This window comes from Palaemon carinicauda, chromosome 5, assembly GCF_036898095.1.
Source record: "Palaemon carinicauda isolate YSFRI2023 chromosome 5, ASM3689809v2, whole genome shotgun sequence".
In the NCBI taxonomy this organism is placed as follows: domain Eukaryota; kingdom Metazoa; phylum Arthropoda; class Malacostraca; order Decapoda; family Palaemonidae; genus Palaemon; species Palaemon carinicauda.
In genome coordinates, this window is record NC_090729.1 from 115603357 (window position 1) to 115625188 (window position 21832).

Here is a 21832-nt window from a genome sequence, read left to right on the forward strand (position 1 = left end):
GAAATGTTTGATAGGTAACTTGTGAGATTTCTTTAATAGTTTAACTGAACACAGAAAGTATATGAAAGGTTTGATAGATAACCTGTAAGATTACTTTAAAAGTTTAACTGAACACAGAAAGTATATGAAAGGTTTGATAGGTAACGTGTGAGATTCCTTTAATAGTTTAACTGAGCATAGAAAATATATGAAAGGTTTGATAGGTAAACTGAGATTTCTTTAAAAGTTTAACTGAACACAGAAAGTATATGAAAGGTTTGATAGGTAACCTGTGAGATTTCTTTAATAGTTTAACTGAGCACAGAAAGTATATGAAAGGTTTGGTAGATAACCTGTGAGATTTTATTAAAAGTTTAGCTGAACAGAGAGTATATGAAAGCTTTGATAGAAAACCTGTTACATTCTTTTAATAGTTTAACTGAACAGAAAATATATGAAAGGTTTGACATATAACTTGTGAGATTTATTCAGTTTGAATAGATTGCAAAGACGAATTAAATTTATATACCATTACCTAAACAAATGAATATCGTCAGAAAAATATAGAAATTGCGTACCACAATTTCTCAAGAATTTTTCATCTTGAAGCAAGCAGCAGATTTTAAATCTACTCAAATAAATAAACATTATTTCCAGAATAACTCAAAATTTCTCAAGAAATTTTATCTTGAAGCAAGCAGCAGATTTGCAAATCTACTCAATCTAATAAACATTATTTCCAAATAAATCAAGAACGGTTACACCAACCTGGTCCCACAATAGAAATCGAACATCACTCAGGTTCCCGAGGCGCACGGAAGCTACAACTGAAGAAAGGGCATCCCCACCTGCCTTTTCATCCCTGGACTCGTCGAAACTCGGGCGCCATCTTGACACTGCTAGGACAGTTACTACAGCTGCTGCTGTGGAATGTATTTTAGATTAGACCAAGTTGATCATAATTACCACACACTTATAAATTCGCATTAAAAAACGGTAAATGTCTGGCAACATTTATTCTAGGATTTTTACCGTTTTAAAAATGGATATAATGTCTATTAAAGTATTTTTATTATTTTTTTACGGAAATTTCTAACTGTATTTTTCACTATTACAAGAGAGCTGACCACGTTGAAGAAGTTAAGCAAATAAAAAAAAAAAAAAAAAACAATTTTGAGAGCATCCAGCACTTGATAGAAGAGAGAAGAATTAGAAACTAGATAGGCACTCAGTAGAGCGCAGACTTCCGCCGCGGCAGCTTATTTCTCGACATTTTTCTCGACCTTGACCTTTGACCTTAACATGTATTAATTGGCGAGGATTTTCATACACTCAAATATGAATCAAGTTTGAAGTCTCTGTGACACGATGTCCAAACTTATGGCTGATTACGTGAAGTGGACATTTGCTTGACTGTGATCTTGACCTTTGACCTTGACCTTCCAAAATGTAGTTATTTCCAGCTTTTTTATATAATAGTTAATCCCTGCAAGTTTCATTACTCTACGGTTTATAAGTGTAGTCAGGAAGCGATTCACAAACAAACACACACACACACACAAATAGGGTAAAACATAACCTCCTACCAACTTCGTTAACGGATGTAATAATAACAATGGCATTATAAAAAAGTAACTGTGTTAAAAAGCATTAGCTGCTTTTTTGTGCTTTCAAAATGAAAATTATATAAGAAAAAAAACCAGAATATTTACGTAAAGAGAAAATATAAACAAGTGTCTATAGTCAATTATTTTTAGTGAAGCAGATTTGCACCGACTCAAAGGGCTTCCCTTTTAGCTCGGGAAAGTTTCCTGATCGCTGATTGGTTAGGCATGATAATTCTAACCAATCAGATAGCAGGAAACTTTTCCGAGCGAAAAGGGCACCGCTGCGAGTCAGTACAAAGGCACCTCATTAAAAAAATTGATTATAGTTTAGCAGTCTCCTCGCACCAGTTTAATCTAGTCTCATTCAGATTAAATTGATTACATTCATCCCCCCCCCCCCCCCTTGGATGTTGTTTTTTCCACCGTGACCTCTATTAAGTACATGTGCACTTAGTCTAATCGTAATTCCGATGTTATCAGGAACATAATCTTATGTTTAATATAGATAATAAATGTGATTAATCATTGCGTTTAGAGCTAAGTCGTTAACTGATCCCGTATCCAATGAAATGATTATTTATAACTTAGCAAGTTTCTGTTAACATCTATATATTGGCGTATGTCAGCGTTCTGGAGAGCAGAAATATCAAGATATTCTAATAATTTAAATATAAACATGCCAATCACTTTAAATATATTCACATAACGATATTGACATATTGTCAGCGTTCTGGTAAACAGATTTAGCAAGATATTCTAATAATTTAATTATATTCATATAAACATGCCAATCACTTTAAATATATTTACATAACGATATTGACATATTGTCAGCGTTCTGGTAAACACATTTAGCAAGATATTCTAATAATTTAAATATATTCATATAAACATACCAATCACTTTAATATATTTACATAACGCTACCGATAATAATTTTGTTTTAGGCTTAATAAATCAGATCAAAAGTAAAATCAAAGGTAAAGTTGGTGCCACAATGAGAGTTTCCGAAACTGTTGTTACCAAGCTGTTATTTACAAAGTCAACAGTCAACGCTATCTCGGGGCTACGTGACCTTGAAGGAATTCTTAAGACTCGTCTTCCGTATGTTTGGTCTATTCAGTTCACTTCATTTTAAAATCCCTAAATGATTCAGTTCACTTCATTTTAAAAGTCCTTAAGTGATTCAGTTCACTTCATTTTAAAAGTCCTTAAGTGATTCAGTTCACTTCATTTTAAAAGTCCTTAAGTGATTCAGTTCACTTCATTTTCAAAGTCTTGAATACATTTGTACCAGAAAGTTTCGCATTGAAGTGTTCATTTCGTTTCAAACCATAACGAAAACTATCTATTAAGCATTGCTTAGTAATTGATTAGTTAATGTTTTGTCAGAATACACTTTTACTTGTAATTTCATTAAAAAAATTAATCCTTCAAATAATAAAGCTCACAGACTACTTACCCATTAGGCCGAAAACAACGAAACGGAGCATTGAAATAAATTAATTTTTACTTTATTCTGAAGAAAATTAATCTATTTTTTCCTATTAACCAGGAGCGAAGAGCCTGGCACTCAGTGCCACTCGAGAGACCAATTACGACTGAGCCACGGGGTGTCATTCAACTGAAGATAGTCTTGGGTACTGCCATAGCTTCTGTACCACGGCCTTCCACTGTCTTGGATTAGAGTTCTCTTTGCTGGGGGGGGGGGGGATTACACTCGGGCATGCTGTTCTATCTTATTTCTTTTCCTCTTGTTTTCTTTATAGTTAATATTGGAAGGATCTAATTCAATGTTGTTATTATGTTTGAAATATTATATTTTGATTGTTGTAGTGCCATAGCTTCTGTTCCACGGCCTTCCAATATCTTGGATTAGAGTTCTCTTGCTTTGAGGTACACTCGGGCATGCTGTTCTATCTTATTTCTTTTCCTCTTGTTTTTTTTTATAGTTTATATGGGAAGAATCTAATTTAATGTTGTTACTGTTCTTGAAATATTTTATTTTGATTATTGTAGTGCCATAGCTTCTGTACCACGGCCTTCCACTGTCTTGGATTAGAGTTCTCTTGCTTGGGGTGTGCATTCGAACATGCTGTTCTATCTTATTTCTTTTCCTCTTGTTTTTTTTTTATTTGTTATAGTTTATATGTGAAGGTTCTAATTTATTGTTGTCACTGTTCTTTTGATTGTTTATTCTTCTCTTGTAGTTTATTTATTTCCTTGTTTCCTTCCCTCACTGGGCTATTTTTCCCTGTTGGAGTTCTTGGGTTTATAGGATCTTGCTTTTCAAACTAGGGTTATAGCCTAACTTTTATTAATAATAATAATAATAATGATAATAATAATAATAAATATCAGGTAATGTGAGAGGTATAAAGCTTGTTATTCAGAAAATAAATACTTTTGAATAATAGTTATGTTAAAGAGAGAGAGAGAGAGAGAGAGAGAGAGAGAGAGAGAGAGAGAGAGAAGATTGTAAATGAAGAAAATTGAGAGTTGAATTTGTATGGGAAATATCAACTTTATTATAAAGAGAATGTTGTACCGAAAATAATTATATAGTTTTCGTAAGGAGCACAGAATTTAAAAACAATTACCCTCTCTCTCTCTCTCTCTCTCTCTCTCTCTCTCTCTCGCTCTCTCTCATAATTCGTGTCGAATGCTTATCTTAATGAATTTGTGTACATTTCTTATCAAAATTTTGTTTTTTCATTTAGTTTGTTGTATGTTAATGAAACTTCAACAACAACAACAACAACAATAATAATAATAATAATAATAATAATAATAATAATAATAATAATAACAACTTCATTTCCATAATATTCCAATAGCACTTTCTGACTCCAGTTTGTTATATAGCATCATATTCTCACAGAAATGTTATTTAACATATGGACATTTTCTCAAGATTTCTCAAGATCCTTAAACTTATCTTTATTTTGACCGATGGTTGCTTATCAAAACTTTCCCTCGAAGCTCCTCAGTTTTTACATAGATACACGCCAATCATTCCTAAAATAAGTTGGTCCTCCATTTTTACATAATAACATGTTTAGGTAATTTTTTCATCATATATATTATCTTTGAGATCTTGAATTTCCCAACCCCGGAATAAATTGTCTTAACTTGTTTTCAGTTTGCAAGTTCGACTTTGCGTATTTTGTTTATTCTAAACAAAATTCTCAGTAATAAGGTTTTACTGCATGTAAATGTAAACAGTCTAGTACCAGAACTAAATGCTTAACGAGTCAATTTATCAATTGTCAGGATCTTCCTGTAACCAGTTACCTCTTCCTTTTCGAAACTTAACTCTCAAAGAGCTGCTGTTGAAAAGTTTCTTGTCAGTTTCGTAAGAAGTTCAAAGTGATATAGACACTGGACTCCAGTATAAGTGGTGATTTTGTGATTTATCGACTCAATATGCTGCGGTCATGGCTTATTGGATTGGCTGGTAAGTTTTGTTAAATATTTTCAGGATTTTATATTGTTTTATATAATTTTTCCTGTTGAATTTTATATCTTTCAACTCGGTATGCTGCGATCATGGTTACTGAATTAGCTGAAAAGTTTTGCCAAACAGTTTGTTGATTTTATATTGTGTTTTATATAATTTTTGGTGTTGAATTTGTGATATCTCGACTCGATATGCTGCGATCATGGCTAATCGTATTGGCTGGAAATTTTTGCCAAACAGTTTGTGGAGTTTATATTTTCTTTTGAATTATTTTTTTTTCTTTATAATTCTAGCTTTTAGCTCCATTAATGCCTTGTAGAATTCCATGTCTATTAAGGTTATTGTCCTTTGGTTATGATTTTAAAATATACATCTTTTTAATACCAACTGTGATTTCAGTTACTTAATGAACTGTCTGAGTTTATATGTGGCAGATCTATTTAAACGTCGTTACTGATCCAAAAATATTTCATAATCATTATTCATTACTTCCCCTATAGTTCATTTCGTTATTTCCTTTCCCCACTGGGCTATTTTTCCCTGTTGGAGTTGAGTTTATAATAAACATATGCTTTTTTCAAATGAGGATGTTGCTTAGCCAACAACAAAACAGCAACAACATATTTTACCGTAATTGTTCATTACATCTTATATCGTTTATTTCCTTATTTCCTTTCATCACTGGGCTATTTTTTTCCTGCTGGAGCCCTTGGGCTTATAGCATCTTGCTTTTCCAATTAGGGTTGCAGCTTGCCTAGTGATAATTATAATAGGACAATTTTGACTTAGTTTTTATTCTTATAAAAAATCTTAAGATTAATACTACTTCGAACACTGTTTACTTCCGATAATGGTAATAATGATAATAATGATATTGATGCTGACAATGATATTGATGATGATAATTATAGTATTAATTATATTAATTATATTAATGTTATTATTGATAATACAGTTTTGATATAGTTTTTATCGTTATAAAAGAGTAAAGCATTTACTTGATATTAAATAAAAGCGTAAAACATTTATTTGATCTTAAGATTAATACTACTTCTTTCGAACACTGTTTACCTCTCACTCTCTTAGGTTATCAATGCCAGCGAACTCGAAATCAATCAATCAATCAATCTTACGTTATCAAGAACTTAAGAGACCATCTGAAACCACCTATAACTATTCTCGTGTCAGGACGATTTGTTGGCTGCACAATATGTGGCAATTCTCTTATAATTTTACTTATTTCTCGCCCTCCATCAGACACTAAGAGTCTGTTCAGGCGGGCCTGGATGTGTGAAAATAATTTCTTTCCAGTTTATATTTTGCTCTGTATCTTTTCAGTCATTCGCTAGTATTTGTATTCAGGCTTAATAGTTTTCAGCTATTATAACACTTTCCAAAGAGATAAGTCTTCAGGTTTTTCTTGAAAGCTGCTACATTTTTGCTATTCTTGACATCAAGTGGAAGGTCGTTATATATTTTGGACGACTGGTTCTGATAACTTGGTGGGTTATTGTACATATTTTAGACTGATGGGTTATTGTACTTATTTTAGACTGAATTCTCGCTTTAATCAGCAGCCGATGTAGATGAACTTTAGTAGGCAACTTTAAGTTTGAAAATATCCCGAATTTATCAAACTGGACCATGGAGACCATAGATGTGGTGATCTCTTCATAGTTCAAATATTATCTGGCCTTGAATTCTTATGCAATCACTTTTACCAAAGCAATTTAGGTAAGTCAATTGTAGTGTATCTGACTCCAAAAGACAGTGCATAAGAATTCAAGGGCAGAAGATTATTCATGAAACTTTTAAGGAAAATTTGTGGTATTTCAATGCCCATCATAAATACAGCAAATGTTATGATTGATCAATTGACGAAAAGGCTTCTGGCAGACAGAGGGCAGTACCTAACTGTCCATCAACAGCAAATCCTTGTTAGATTATTACTGACTGAACTTGATAAGGTTAATGTCTCATTATAATGTTAGCTTACTTTTCTGTTTTAAAGAAACTTGACTTGGGAACACCCCTCCCGCTATGTTATACAGGTTGTTAGGGTTGTGGCAGCCAATAGGAAACCCCTTTTAAGTTATACAGATTAAGTTAGGGTCGTGGAAACCCTAGGAAACGTCCCGACTGGTGATCTACTGGACTGGGATAAAAGAGACGCTCAAGATCGAAAGTTTGTATGTCTGTAACCTCACCATCCTTGTGAGCTAAGGTTGTGGGTTTTTGGAAGCTTAAAGGTCTACTTGCTGGGTCAACAGCCATTGCCTGGTCCTCCCTGGTCCTAGCTTGGGAGGAGAAAGGGAGCTGGATCGCAGATCATATGGATATATGATCAGTCTCTAAGGCATTGTCACTGTCCCTTGCCTCTGCCATTCATGAGCGACTTTTAATCTTAAGTAGGACTTGTAGCTATGTATTTGTATGTTAGGATTCATATTGCGTTTAATTTAACATGGGAAGTACTATGAAAATGCACATGGCCTAACATTTCTCATGTTTAGAACACTCCACTGTTTTGTTTAGCTTAAATGTTCGATTTGATTTACTTACTCTTACTTTTACGGTTTATTTCTCGCCCTCCATCAGACACTAAGAGTCTGTTCAGGCGGGCCTTGATGTGTGAAAATAATTTTTTTCCAGTTTATATTTTGCTCTGTATCTTTTGATTATTCGCTAGCATTTGTATTCAAGCTTAATAGTTTTCTGATCACTATTATAACACTTTCCAAAGAGATAAGTCTTTCAGGTTTTTCTTGAAAGCTGCCACATTTTTGCTATTCTTGACATAAAGTGGAAGGTCGTTGAAGAGTCTCGGTGCAGCATAACAAAAAGTTCTTCCTCCTATTGCATGATTCACACTAATTTCGAATATAGTCTATATGGGTCATCAGCATGTCTAACTCTTATAGCAGCGCTAGTAGCTTGTGGGAAAATAATTTTTTATATTAGCCCTAAATATTCTTTAATATAAAATAAACGCAACGTTTAGTTCATTAATTTTTCCTACTTACTGTATGGTGACTGAAACTCCTACTTTAACTATCTTTTTTTATCTTTTTCAGCCATTTCTTTGGTTAAGAACAATCCAGTGTTTGGTTAGGCTTAAATATACGATTTAATTTACGGAAATTAAGGGTTTTTATTTGCCTTAAATCATTCGTATAAATGAATCGCAACCTTTAGTTTATCATTCATTTTTCTTACTTACTGTATGGTGACTGAAACACCTACTTTAACACTTCCTTTTTTTATCCTTTTCAGCCACATACTTTAACACTTCCTTTTATCCTTTTCAGCCACATACTTTAACACTTCCTTTTTTTATTCTTTTCAGCCACATACTTTAACACTTCCTTTTTTTATTCTTTTCAGCCACATACTTTAACACTTCCTTTTTTTATCCTTTTCAGCCACATACTTTAACACTTCCTTTTTTATCCTTTTCAGCCACATACTTTAACACTTCCTTTTATCCTTTTCAGCCACATACTTTAACACTTCCTTTTATTATCCTTTTCAGCCACATACTTTAACACTTATTTTTTTTGTTCTTTTCAGCCACATACTTTAACATTTATTTTTATTATCCTTTTCAGCCACATACTTTGACACTTATTTTTTTATCCTTTTCAGCCACATACTTTAACACTTCCTTTTTTATCCTTTTCAGCCACATACTTTAACACTTATTTTTTTATCCTTTTCAGCCACATACTTTAACACTTCCTTTTATTATCCTTTTCAGCCACATACTTTGACACTTATTTTTTATCCTTTTCAGTCATATACTTTAACAATTATTTTTTTATCCTTTTCAGCCACATACTTTAACACTTCCTTTTTTTACTCTTTTCAGCCATTTTTTTGGTTAAATGGCACGTGTCTGGGAGCCTCTCCACCACCAGCCTTCGCTTGGACGTACTCGCCAGCTTCCTTGGAAAAAAGGTCGAATTTAATACCAGTTTCCCTCTACTGGACTTATACAGCACGTTTGGTAACTTGGGTAGTCTCGATGATGTTCGCTTTTTGACATGGACGAGGTTAGTACCATACGATGTTCTGGTGAGCATCTATTTTGATGAAACTTTTAACTGAAACCAGACATCTTTTAACCTTTATATGCTTTCCTAGAAGTAGCTATTATTGTAATTCTACATTTCCTTACACATTTAGAAAGCATGTCTGAAAATCAGTTTGAGTTTAGTGTTATATCATCATAATTTCCTTTCACATTTAGAAAACATGTCTGAAAATCAGTTTGAGTTTAGTGTTATATCATCATAATTTCCTTACACATTTAGAAAGCATGTCTGAAAATCAGTTTGAGTTTAGTGTTATATCATCATAATTTCCTTGCACATTTAGAAAGCATGTCTGAAAATCAGTTTGAGTTTAGTGTTATATCATCATAATTTCCTTACACATTTAGAAAGCATGTCTGAAAATCAGTTTTTCATGTTGTGTTATAATATCATCATAATTTCCTTACACATTTAGCAAGCATGTTAGTTTACATAATTTTTAGGTCGTGTTACTTTATGGTAAAGTAACACTCCCTAAAGACTGAGTTTAAGCCACACTGTAGTGGGATATAAAATTAGTAATTTCATGATTTATTTTTTATCTAAGGACTCAGTCTAAGGGTTGTATAAATTAATTTTGAGAACTTTCCTTCCAGGTTAAACTCTGCGGCATATTATGCATAATTTTTAAGTCTTGTTACTTTATAGCTTAAAGTAACACTCCCTAAAGACTGAGTTTGTCACATTGTAGAGGGATATAAGATTAGTAATTTCATGATTTATTTTGTATCTTAGGACTAAGTCTAAGAGTTGTATAGATTAATTTTGAGAATTTAACTTCCAGGTCAAAGCCTGCAGCAAATTAGTTTACATAATTTTTAAGTCTTGTTACTTTAAGGCTTAGAGTAACATGCCCAAAAAAATTAGTTCAATTCATATTGTAGGGGGACATAAAATTAGTAATTTTTGTGATTTATTTTCTATCTTAAGACTTGGTCTAACGGTTGAAACAAACGAATTTTGAGAACTTTCCTTCCATGTCAAACCTTGCAGAATATTAATTTACATAATTTTTAGGGCGTGTTAAGCCATATGGTATGGGAACATTAAATAAGTAATTTCATGATTTATTTTGCATTTTAAGACTTGGTCTAATGGTTGTACAAACGAATTTTAACTTTCTTTCCAGGTCAAACCCTGCAGTATTTTAGCTTACATAATTTTTAGGGCATGTTAAGCTATATTGTATGGGGATATAAAGTAAATAATTTTATTGATTTGTATTACGACCTTTAACCCTCAAAGGACGTACTGGTACGTTTCATAAAACTCATCCCTTTACCCCTTGGACGTACCGGTACGTCCTTGCAATAAACTGCTTTATACATTTTTTGCATATTTTTGATAACTTTATGAGAAACTTCAGGCATTTTCCAAAAGAATGAGACCATCTTGACCTCTCTATGACGAAAATCAAGGCTGTTAGAGCAATTTAAAAAATATATCTTTCAAAATGTGCTTGAAAAAAACGCCTGGGGGTTAAGGGTTGGAAAGTTCCAAATAGCTTGGGGGTAAAAGGGCTAAGACTTAGTCTAAAACTTCTACAAATGAATTTTCAGGACTCTTTCTTTCCAGGTCAAACCCTGCCGATAATGAGCATTATAATCTCCAGTTAGGAAACCTCACTAATTTGGCTCTTTCGCCTTTTGAGCCCACAGCCCCAACGCATATTATCTTCCATGGTTATTCTGACAATGGCAAAAATAGCTGGATATTAGGAGCCAAGAATGGTATGGATTTTGATTTTTTTTCCACCTAGCACCAACCTTATCCAATCGTCAGTTGCCTTTTAGAATTTAAAGTGATTTTATATTGTTCTAATTTGATTTTTAGAATTTAGTTATTTTTTATTGTTCTAATTTACATTTTAGAATTTAATGTTATTTTATATGTTCTAATTTGCATTTTAGGATTTAACATTATTTTATATGTTCTAATTAACATTTTAGAATTTAATGCAATTTTATGAGGTTCGGTGTGACCTTAATCAAGTGGTATGAAATTCAAAATATAAAAACTTAATGTAGATGAAAAATTTGTGCAATATAATAAAACTTCTCTCACATAGAACTTTTAATCTAATAATGAGCATAAAGATAGCATGGTTGTTATATAATAGATAAATATAAATACAAAATGTGGAAAACTTACAAAAACCTTTACCAACCTCTTTTCCTAGGTGGAGACCATTTAGGCAATTTAAATGATTTAAAAGTTTTGGTAACACAATAAGTTGTACTGGTATTAAAGTATAGTAAAGTTTTTTCTACGTTTTCTTCCAGCTTTGCTACAATTACACGAATGCAACGTCATTTCTGTCGACTGGAACACATTGGTGGTCCAGCCTTGGTACAGACAAGCTGTGGCTAATTCGTTCAAGGTTCGTAAAAAAAAAAAAGAGAGTTAATTTTCCTGTTTTCTTATGTAATAAAAAAAAAACCCAAAATAATTAGTTTGATATTTGTTTTCACAAGAATTTGCTAAATATCATTGTTACTGAAACACAGATAATCCAGCCTTGGTACAGACAAGCTGTGGCTAATTCGTTCAAGGTTCGTAAAAAAAGAGAGTTAATTTTCCTGTTTTCTTGTGTAATAAAAATAACCCCAAAATAATTAGTTTGATATTTGTTTTCACAAGAATTTTGCTAAATATCATTGTTACTGAAACACAGATAATCCAGCCTTGGTACAGACAAGCTGTGGCTAATTCGTTCAAGGTTCGTTAAAAATAATGTATTAATTTTCCTGTTTCTATTAAGTATGCTGTAAAAATTATCCAAAATAATTACTTTTGTATTTCGGTTTTCACTAAATTATAAAAATATAATTGTTAATGATTGGTAATGTTACTTTAAATTTAAAAATTTTCAGATTTCTTGAATGGAAATATAGTACTTTCAAACGAACTTTAAAGTAAATTAGTATTTTTCTTATAAATTTTATTACTACTGTGGTGGCCCGTTGGTAAAGTCCTTGCCTGGTGATCGCCAGACTGGGGTTCGTCTCGCTAAAGTTCGTTAGTTCCTTTGGTCACTGCAACCTCACCATCCTTTTGAGCTAAAGATAATGGTTTGGGGGAGCCTATAGATCTATCTGCTGAGTCATCATCTCCCACTGCCCGGTCCTCCCTTTTCCTAGCTTGGGTGTAGAGAGGCTTGGGCGGTGGTCAGTCTCCAGGGCACTGACCTGCTCGATAAGGCAGTGTCACTGTCCCTTGCTTCTGCCATGCATGAGCGGCCTTTAAACCCTCAAAAGAAATAAATCTTTTTATTTTGTAGAATCTTTCAAGGTTAGATCAATTGCATAAACAATACTTCATAAATTCTTATACTTTTCTTAATATTGAAATCACTGAACAGTCTCCCCTCAACATGTACCTAGCTACGCATGGTGTACTGTAAGCTTTTTATAGGGCCCTATCTTTCTATCCTTCTGCTGTATCTCCTTTTCCTTTTTCACCTTGGTGCTGAAATGCCTCCCTGGCCTCATCGCCAAGCCATCATAAAATTGACATACCTACCAATGCCAAGATATTTACGAGGACTTGTGCTTAAAGGGAACCGCGAGTGTGAAATTTTACTCAAATCTTGTCTTTTGGTCACGAAAAAATCACTTTGAAAATCTAATTTTTTTTTCACGTTTATTACTTGCCCTTTTTAAACTGTTTTCGGACCTTTTCACTTTTTTTTTACTGATATTTCTAATGTTTTTGGTCTTTAAATTATTTTCGAACACTTTTTAACTCTTAAGCATTTGTTTTTATGAATTTTTGTAAACTTTTACCGGCCATTTTTCAACATTATGGACCTTTTTTTTAACAATTATAAAGTCAACACCTTAAGTTATTAATTTACAAGTTCTCGTTAATAAATCTATAAATCTAGAGATAAAGAAAATTCATATGATGGCCCTTATAGTCTACAGCCACAGTTTGCATTCTGAAGAAATTTATATTTAAATTATTTTTCATTTGTAACTGATATCAACTAATATCAACTAATATTTGCAGATTGCAAACTATACAGCTGGCTTGATAGACTGGTTGAATGAAGAAACTGGCTTAAAACCTTCTCAAATCCACATTGTGGGCCACTCCCTTGGGGCCCATGCTGCTGGTTTTACTGGCAAGTACACGAGATGTGGTCAGATTGCTAGAATCACAGGTAAGCTCAGGTTCTAAGTGGGTCCTGGATAAGCTCAGGTTATAAGTGGGTCCTGGATAAGCTCAGGTTATAAGTGGGTCCTGGATAAGCTCAGGTTATAAGTGGGTCCTGGATAAGCTCAGGTTATAAGTGGGTCCTGGATAAGCTCAGGTTATAAGTGGGTCCTGGATAAGCTCAGGTTATAAGTGGGTCCTGGATAAGCTCAGGTTATAAGTGGGTCCTGGATAAGCTCAGGTTATAAGTGGGTCCTGGATAAGCTCAGGTTGTAAGTGGGTCCTGGATAATCTCAGGTTGTAAGTGGGTCCTGGATAATCTCAGGTTCTAAGTGGGTCCTGGATAAGCTCGGGTTCTAAGTGGGTCCTGGATAAGCTCAGGTTATAGGTGGGTCCTGGATAAGCTCAGGTTATAGGTGGGTCCTGGATAAGCTCAGGTTCTAAGTGGGTCCTGGATAAGATCAGGTTCTAAGTGGGTTCTGGGGAAGCCCAGGTTCTAGGTGGGTCCTGGATAAGCTCAGGTTCTAAGTGGGTTATGGGGAAGCCCAGGTTATATGTGGGTCCTGGATAAGCTCAGGTTCTAGGTGGGTCCTGGATAAGCTCTGGTTCTAAGTGGGTCCTGGATAAGCTCTGGTTCTAAGTGGGTCCTGGATAAGCTCATGTTCTAAGTGGGTTCTGGGGAAGCCCAGGTTCTAGGTGGGTCCTGGATAAGCTCAGGTTCTAGGTGGGTCCTGGATAAGCTCAGGTTCTAAGTGGGTCCTGAATAAGCTCAGGTTCTAAGTGGGTCCTGAATAAGCTCAGGTTCTAAGTGGGTCCTGGATAAGCTCAAGTTATAAGTGGGTCCTAGGTAGGCTCCAGGTAAAAGTGGGTCATTTAAGTTAGCCCTGGGTAGGCTTATCTTTTTGAAGAGCATAATCAATCAATTCTGCCTTAAATTTTTGTTTGTCACCTTGGAATTCTCTACCGGATAGTTACAGATGGTTTCAAATTATCGGGTCCAAGATATGTCTTAAGTTCTAGAGCTTTCCAATATGCAGCCCAAAGACTACATAATAAGCTGTCACTAGAGATAGTAAGGTTTTTAAGAAGCTGAAGATTTTCTTGTTCTTTTAAGTGCTTTGATAATGTGTGTTTGACAATAAACGAGAAATAAGCTGTGTGAAATGCTGAAGGCCTTGGATTGCATACGATACATTGGCTGTGGAGGTCCTGTAGAGAGTAGGGTTCCCCTGCAGTATATGACCACACAAGTAGCCCTTAAAGTTTAAGTAAAGTAAAAGTATGAGAAGGGAAATATTTTTTTTTTCCTGGAGGCAAAAGGATTATATATGAATGGCGATGAGATTTTAAAGGTTTAACGGAATATTTTACTATCTTGGTGAGGATTCTCACTTAGATCTGTACCTTAGAAGTTTTAAGTGTCCGTGGGAAGTAACTTGTATATATCGTACTTAAGGCGATACTATTGTCTGTTAATTGATAGTAGACTACTTAACACTTCCAAACCTATAGTTTTTTGCTAGTTTTCATCATTGGGATTTTTTTCTTCAAAACAGATGTGCATTTAAGAAAAAATGACAACTGGTATTGATAAAATTGGCACTCTGTACAATTAATGTTATCATGCATCTTAACTGTTCATTATAGCTTCAGTTACACTTAAGCGATTACCCCAGACCACACTTCCTAATATACCAATTTCTATTAAAAGGATTGGACCCCGCTGGACCTCTGTTTTATTTCAAAGATGATGAGCACCGGATTGATAAATCTCATGCTGCTTACGTTGACGTCATCCATTCAAACAGTGGACAGCTTATCCAGGTGAGGAAGGTAACGCTTGTGGACAGCTTATCCAGGTGAGGAAAGTAACGCTTGTGGACAGCTTAACCAGGCAAGGAAGGTAACCCTTGTGGACAGCTTATCCAGGTGAGGAAGGTAACGCTTGTGGACAGCTTATCCAGGTGAGGAAGGCAACGCTTGTGGGCAGCTTATCCAGGCAAGGAAGATAACGCTTGTGGACAGCTTATCCAGGCAAGGAAGGTAACGCTTGTGGAGAGCTTATCCAGGCAAGGAAGGTAATGCTTGTGGACAGCTTATCCAGGCAAGGAAGGTAACGTTTGTGGAAAGCTTATCCGGGTAAGGAAGGTAATGCTTGTGGACAACTTATCCGGGTAAGGAAGGTAACGTTTGTGGACAGCTCAACCAGGCAAGGAAGGTAATGCTTGTGGACAGCTCAACCAGGCAAGAAAGGTAACGCATGTGGACAGCTCAACCAGGCAAGGAAGGTAACGCTTGTGGTCAGCTTAACCAGGCAAGGAAGGTAACGCTTGTGGTCAGCTTAACCAGGCATGGAAGGTAACGCTTGTGGACAGCTTATCCAGGCAAGGAAGGCAACCCTTGTGGACAGCTTAACCAGGCAAGGAAGATAACCCTTGTGGACACCTTAACCAGGCAAGGAAGGTAACCCTTGTGGACAGCTTAACCAGGCAAGGAAGGTAACCCTTGTGGACAGCTTAACCAGGCAAGGAAGGTAACCCTTGTGGACAGATTAACCAGGTGAGGGAGGTAACGCTTGTGGACAGCTTAACCAGGTGAGGAAGGTAACGCTTGTGGACAGCTTAACCAGGTGAGGAAGGTAACGCTTGTGGACAGCTTAACCAGGCAAGGGAGGTAACGCTTGTGGACAGCTTAACCAGGCAAGGAAGGTAACGCTTGTGGTCAGCTTAACAAGGCAAGGAAAGTAACGCTTGTGGACAGCTTTACCAGGCAAGGAATGTAACGCTAGTGGACAGCTTAACCAGGCAAGGAAGATAACCCTTGTGGACAGCTTAACCAGGCAAGGGAAGTAACGCTTGTGGACAGCTTATCCAGGCAAGGAAGGTAACGCTAGTGGATAGCTTATCCAGGCAAGGAAGGTAACGCTAGTGGACAGCTTATCCAGGCAAGGAAGGTAACGCTTGTGGACAGCTTATCCAGGCAAGGAAGGTAACGCTTGTGAACAGCTTATCCAGGTAAGGAAGGGAATGCTTGCGGACAGCTTATCCAGGCAAGGAAGGTAACGTTTGTGGAAAGTTTATCCGGGTAAGAAAGGTAATGCTTGTGGACAGCTTATCCAGGCAAGGAAGGTAACTTCTGTGGACAGCTTATCCAGGTAAGGAAGGTAATGGTTGTGGACAGCTTATCCGAATAAGGCAGTCAACTCTTCTGGACAGCTTATCCATGTAAGGCAGGTAACACTTGTAGACAGCTTATCCTTGTAAGGAAGGTAAAACTGGTAGACAGCTTATCCTTGTAAGGAAGGTAATGCTTATGGACAGCTTATCTGGGTAAGGAAGGTAACGCTTGTGGACAACTTATCCAGGTAAGGAAGGTAACGCTTGTGGACTGCTTATCCAGGTAAGGAAGGTAACGCTTGTGGACATCTTATCCAGGTAAGGAAGGTAACACTTACGGACAGCTAATCCAGGTAAGGAAGGGAACGCTTTTAGACCACCACAGAAATTATTACTGATCAATTCTGTTATCTACATTAAGACTAAAATATCTGCTTGAGAATTTATAAAGATTTTATCCAAAAATATTTTTTTTCAGGGGTGTTACGGCTTGTTTGAACCCGTGGGTCACGCAGATTTCTACCCAAACGGAGGAAGGCACCAACCTGGATGCGTTATTGGTAATGTCACAATCATAGACGACTGGCAGGACTTGATTCGTAAGTTTGATTGTTAAAAAAAAAAAAAAAAAAAAAAAAAAAAAAAAAAAACTTTGTATGAGCAGGTCTGCGAAATGCTAATTAGATGTTAGTGAGATAACTCGATTTAGATGTTAGTGAGATAACACGAATTAGATGTTAGTGAGATAATATAATTTAGATATTAGAGAGATAACATGATATAGTGTTTGTTACTATAGCGTGTAGTGTGTGCTACTATAGCGTGTAGTGTGTGCTACTATAGCGTGAAATCTACCGATCTGTTTCTGCCCATATAATACAATATACTTTGTAACATTAAAAGAAAGGATAAAAATTAAGCAACAAGAAAACAAAGTTTATTAGAGAATAATTCATGATCTCAATATTTTTGCAATGGTGTTTCAAAAACTTAAACAATTAAAAAAAAAATTGCTTTGAGGGAGTTTGAGGTGACGAGAGACAGTATCACTCTTATTCTGCCTATACAAAAACGCTACATATTCAATAATTGACTGAATTCATAGTTTTTATAAGTAGGAGAAAACTTTTTTGATTTTGATAAATGGGAGCTTTAAAAACTACTTTTTATCATGGAATACACTAAGGATTGGCTGCATTCATTTTCAGTTCGAGAGAGAGAGAGAGAGAGAGAGAGAGAGAGAGAGAGAGAGAGAGAGAGAGAGAGAGAGAGAGAGAGAGAGAGAGAGAGAGAGAGAATCTACACACACAATCTTAGGAAAAATTAAACTACGCTACTAAATCTGCTGTGAATAAAAGTCAATATTTAACTTATATCTATAAGATGTAGGACTTCTTTTTCATTACTCTAAACTACTATCAAATGTTCTCTTCCCCAAAGACAACTGCAGCCACGCAAGAGCAACAGACTTTTGGATTGAGAGCATTTCCGAAATGGACCCTACGAGAATGTTTACTGCCTGGCCTTGCAGGGACTACGAGTGTTACGTCGGTGGTCTCTGCACGTCTTGCGGTCCACAAGGTTGTCCTCGTATGGGATTCCACGTTGACAGGAGGTTAGTGTGTGTTAGATTGTTGTTGTTGGGGTATTAAAGCCAACACTTGTTGTTGGCACGGGCCTTTACCTTGGTTGGCCCGTAGTTTATATAGTTAACCTCATATAGTGCTGCCATCTGGCGATTATTATTTTGATGTCAAGAAGAGCAAAAATGTGACAGCTTTCAAGAAAAACCTGAAGACTTATCTCTTTGGAAAGGGTTATAATAGTGATCTGAAAACTATTTAAGCCTGAATACAAATGCTAGCGAATAACTGAAAAGATAGAGCAAAATATGAACTGGAAAGAAATAATTTTCACACATCAAGGCCCGCCTGAACAGACTCTAGTGTCTGATGGAGGGCGAGAAATAAACCCCTAAAAGTAAAAAGTAAAAGTAAATGGTTTGAGCAGGGTTTTAAACTTGAACATGTAGCTATTGCTTTGGATGCGGCTGTCTTTTCTACCCTTGATTACCTTAAAATATTTCAAACTTCCTTAAATTTGAAGCTAGTAAAATCGAAAATACCTTAAAAATATCATTACCTTAAGAATTACCTTGAAACCACGCAAATTACCTGAAACTAAGGTAATTACCTTAAAAGTTTTAACCCTATTCGGTTTCTTACGGTCATGTGTGTACCAGTCGAAAAACTACATTTTAGCCGATCAACATTTTTTTTTTTTTTTTTTTTTTTTTTTTTTTTTTTTTTTTTCATGAACACTTCGTATTTAGAATTACCTGATCACGATGGCCTTAAGATTGTGGGGTTTTTTTGATGGCCTTAAGATTGTTTTTTTTTTTTTTTTTTTTTTTTTTTTTTTTTTTTTTGTATGGCTTTAAGATTGTGGGTTTTTTATGGCCTTAAGATTTTTTTTTTTTTTATGGCCTTCAGATTTTTTTTGAACAAATTGAGGAGGACATGTTCATGGTCTTTAATGTGTACCGGGTTGTTACGTTTGGGAAGAGGTTTTCAGATTTTATCTATGAATATTTCAGCTTTAACTACTTTGTAAAAACCACACACTGACAGATTTCGGATTTTATCCAAGGATATTTTTAACTACTATGTAAGATAGACTGACGGACAAAACTGATTTAAGATTTCATTTAACAGTATTTCAGATTTTATCTTAATGTTTTAGATTTTATATAAGAATATTCTATTTCTGTTTTGACACACCGGCACAAATTTCAGATTTTAATTAAGCAGATTTCGGATTTAATCTAAGAATATTTCAGTAAACTCAAAGCTATGAGGCAGGCAGGCTATCTTTGAAGGTTTGTAGGGCTATTTATCTTTGAAGGTTTGTAGGGCTATTTATCTTTGAAGGCTTGTAGGGCTAGTTATCTTTGAAGGCTTGTAGACATGGTTATCTTTGAAGACTTGTAGACATGGTTATCTTTGAAGACTTGTAGACATGGTTATCTTTGAAGGCTTGTAGACATGGTTATCTTTGAAGACTTGTAGACATGGTTATCTTTGAAGGTTTGTAGTGCTGGATATTTTTGAAGGCTTGTAAGGCTAGTTGTCTTTTAAGGCTTATAGACATGGTTATCTTTGAAGGCTTGTAGGGCTGAATATCTCGGAAGGCTTGTAGGGCTGAATATCTCAGAAGGCTTGTAGGGCTAGTTGTCTTTAAAGGCTTGTAGACATGGTTATCTTTGAAGGCTTGTAGGGCTGAATATCTCAGAAGGATTGTAGGGCTAGTTGTCTTTAAAGGCTTGTAGACATGGTTATCTTTGAAGGCTTGTAGGGCTGAATATCTCAGAAGGATTGTAGGGCTAGTTGTCTTTAAAGGCTTGTAGACATGGTTATCTTTGAAGGCTTGTAGGGCTGAATATCTCAGAAGGATTGTAGGGCTAGTTGTCTTTAAAGGCTTGTAGACATGGTTATCTTTGAAGGCTTGTAGGGCTGAATATCTCAGAAGGATTGTAGGGCTAGTTGTCTTTAAAGGCTTGTAGACATGGTTATCTTTGAAGGCTTGTAGGGCTGAATATCTCAGAAGGATTGTAGGGCTAGTTGTCTTTAAAGGCTTGTAGACATGGTTATCTTTGAAGGCTTGTAGGGCTGAATATTTCAGAAGGCTTGTAGGGCTAGTTATCTTTGAAGGCTTGTAGACATGGTTATCTTTGAGGGCTTGTAGGGCTGGATATCTCAGGAGGCTTGTGGGGCTAGTTATCTTTGAAGACTTGTAGATATGGTTATCTTTGAAGGATTGTAGACAGTTATGTTTGAAGACTTGTAGACATGGTTATGTTTGAAGGCTTGTAGACATGGTTATGTTTGAAGGCTTGTAGACATGGTTATGTTTGAAGGCTTGTAGACATGGTTATGTTTGAAGGCTTGTAGACATGGTTATCTTTGAAGGCTTTCAGACATGGTTATCTTTGAAGACATGGTTATCTTTGAAGGCTTGTAGAGCTGGATATCTCAGAAGGCTTGTAGACATGGTTATCTTTGAAGACTTGTAGACATGGTTATCTTTGAAGACTTGTAGACATGGTTATCTTTGAAGGCTTGTAGAGCTGGATATCTCAGAAGGCTTGTAGACATGGTTGTCTTTGAAGGCTTGTAGACATGGTTATTTTTGAAGACTTTTAGACATGGTTATCTTTGAAGGTTCTTTGAAGGTTTGTAGAGCTGGATACCTTTGAAGCCTTGTTGAGCTAGATATATAGAGCTGGGTATCTTTGACTTTTAGAGATAGTTATCTATGAAGTCTTCAGGGGCTGATATACTTAATTACTAACTTTACTTTGATGGCTGCTTTTCCTGTCCCATACAGCAGGGGAACCCCACTCTCTACAGGACCTCCACTGTCGTTTTACCTTGTTCGTTCACAGTATTTATCTTTTCAAGTCACACATTGTTCAGTTACTGTTAAATCGTCACTGTCAAAAGACTCATGGAATAAGAAAGTCTTCATTTTCCTCTTGAAAGCCTAAATGTCTTCAATCAATCGAATGTTTCGTGGGAGCTTATTACATAGTCTTTCCCTACGTTCTTCATCCTTTAAAATAGTTTCAATTGTTCATTTTTCAGTATTCGAGGAACTTTTTATCTGAGGACAAGGGAAGAACCACCTTATGCTCAAGGAGATGAACAGTAGCAGTGCAGGTCAACCAACTAAAAGGATTTTTGACAATTAGAGATATGATATACTCATTGGTAAATCTGATTTTATATATATAAAAAAAGTTTTAGTTATATTTCATTTGATCTTTTTTAACGCTGTAAGATTTAAATGTTATTAAATATAGATTCTCGTTAGGTAAATCAAATTCTATAAAAAACAATTTTAGTTGTGAATATTTCATTTGTTTTTTTAATACTTGATTGAAGATTCAAATTCCATCATTGAATCTTGAAGTTCATTAACGTCAATTAGACGATTATTGTAAAAATACACTCATAGTGTAAGCTTAGTTTTGGGAACTAGATTTGAATATTTCTTTATGTAAGTTTCAATAGTACATTATTGTAACTTTTGAACTAATCTGACAGGTTCTACATTAGCATTAAGACTGCATCCATAGAAATATAGAAATCTGATGTTTTGGTAAATTTTCACAGAAATTACATTTGAATTAAAATATGTAGAATCTTTAAACTATTTCATAATTAGTTTTCATTAGGTCATACGCTGAAGTTTTACGTACAAACTATTTTAATTTGGTAATCATTCAAATTAAATCAATATTTTTTTTTCATTTATTATAGTTGCAATAGCTTTTATTGATATATACTTTCCTGTTTATTATCAAAATATCATTTTAGGTCTACTTTTTCAGTCTTTAAATACAGTGTAATTACCTTT

General features: G+C 35.2%; 1 protein-coding gene across 1 annotated transcript; it reads left to right on the forward strand.

Annotated features, from left to right (window-relative positions):
* Positions 1–4810: 4810 nt before the first annotated feature.
* Positions 4811–21832, forward strand: LOC137640528 (pancreatic triacylglycerol lipase-like). Its single transcript, XM_068373047.1, has 9 exons — positions 4811–5043; positions 8915–9098; positions 10716–10870; positions 11423–11520; positions 13152–13305; positions 15010–15122; positions 16893–17013; positions 17855–18029; positions 21058–21832. Exons 1-9 carry the CDS (start codon positions 5013–5015, stop codon positions 21122–21124), a joined length of 1098 nt encoding a protein of 365 aa, XP_068229148.1. The 5' UTR covers positions 4811–5012; the 3' UTR covers positions 21125–21832.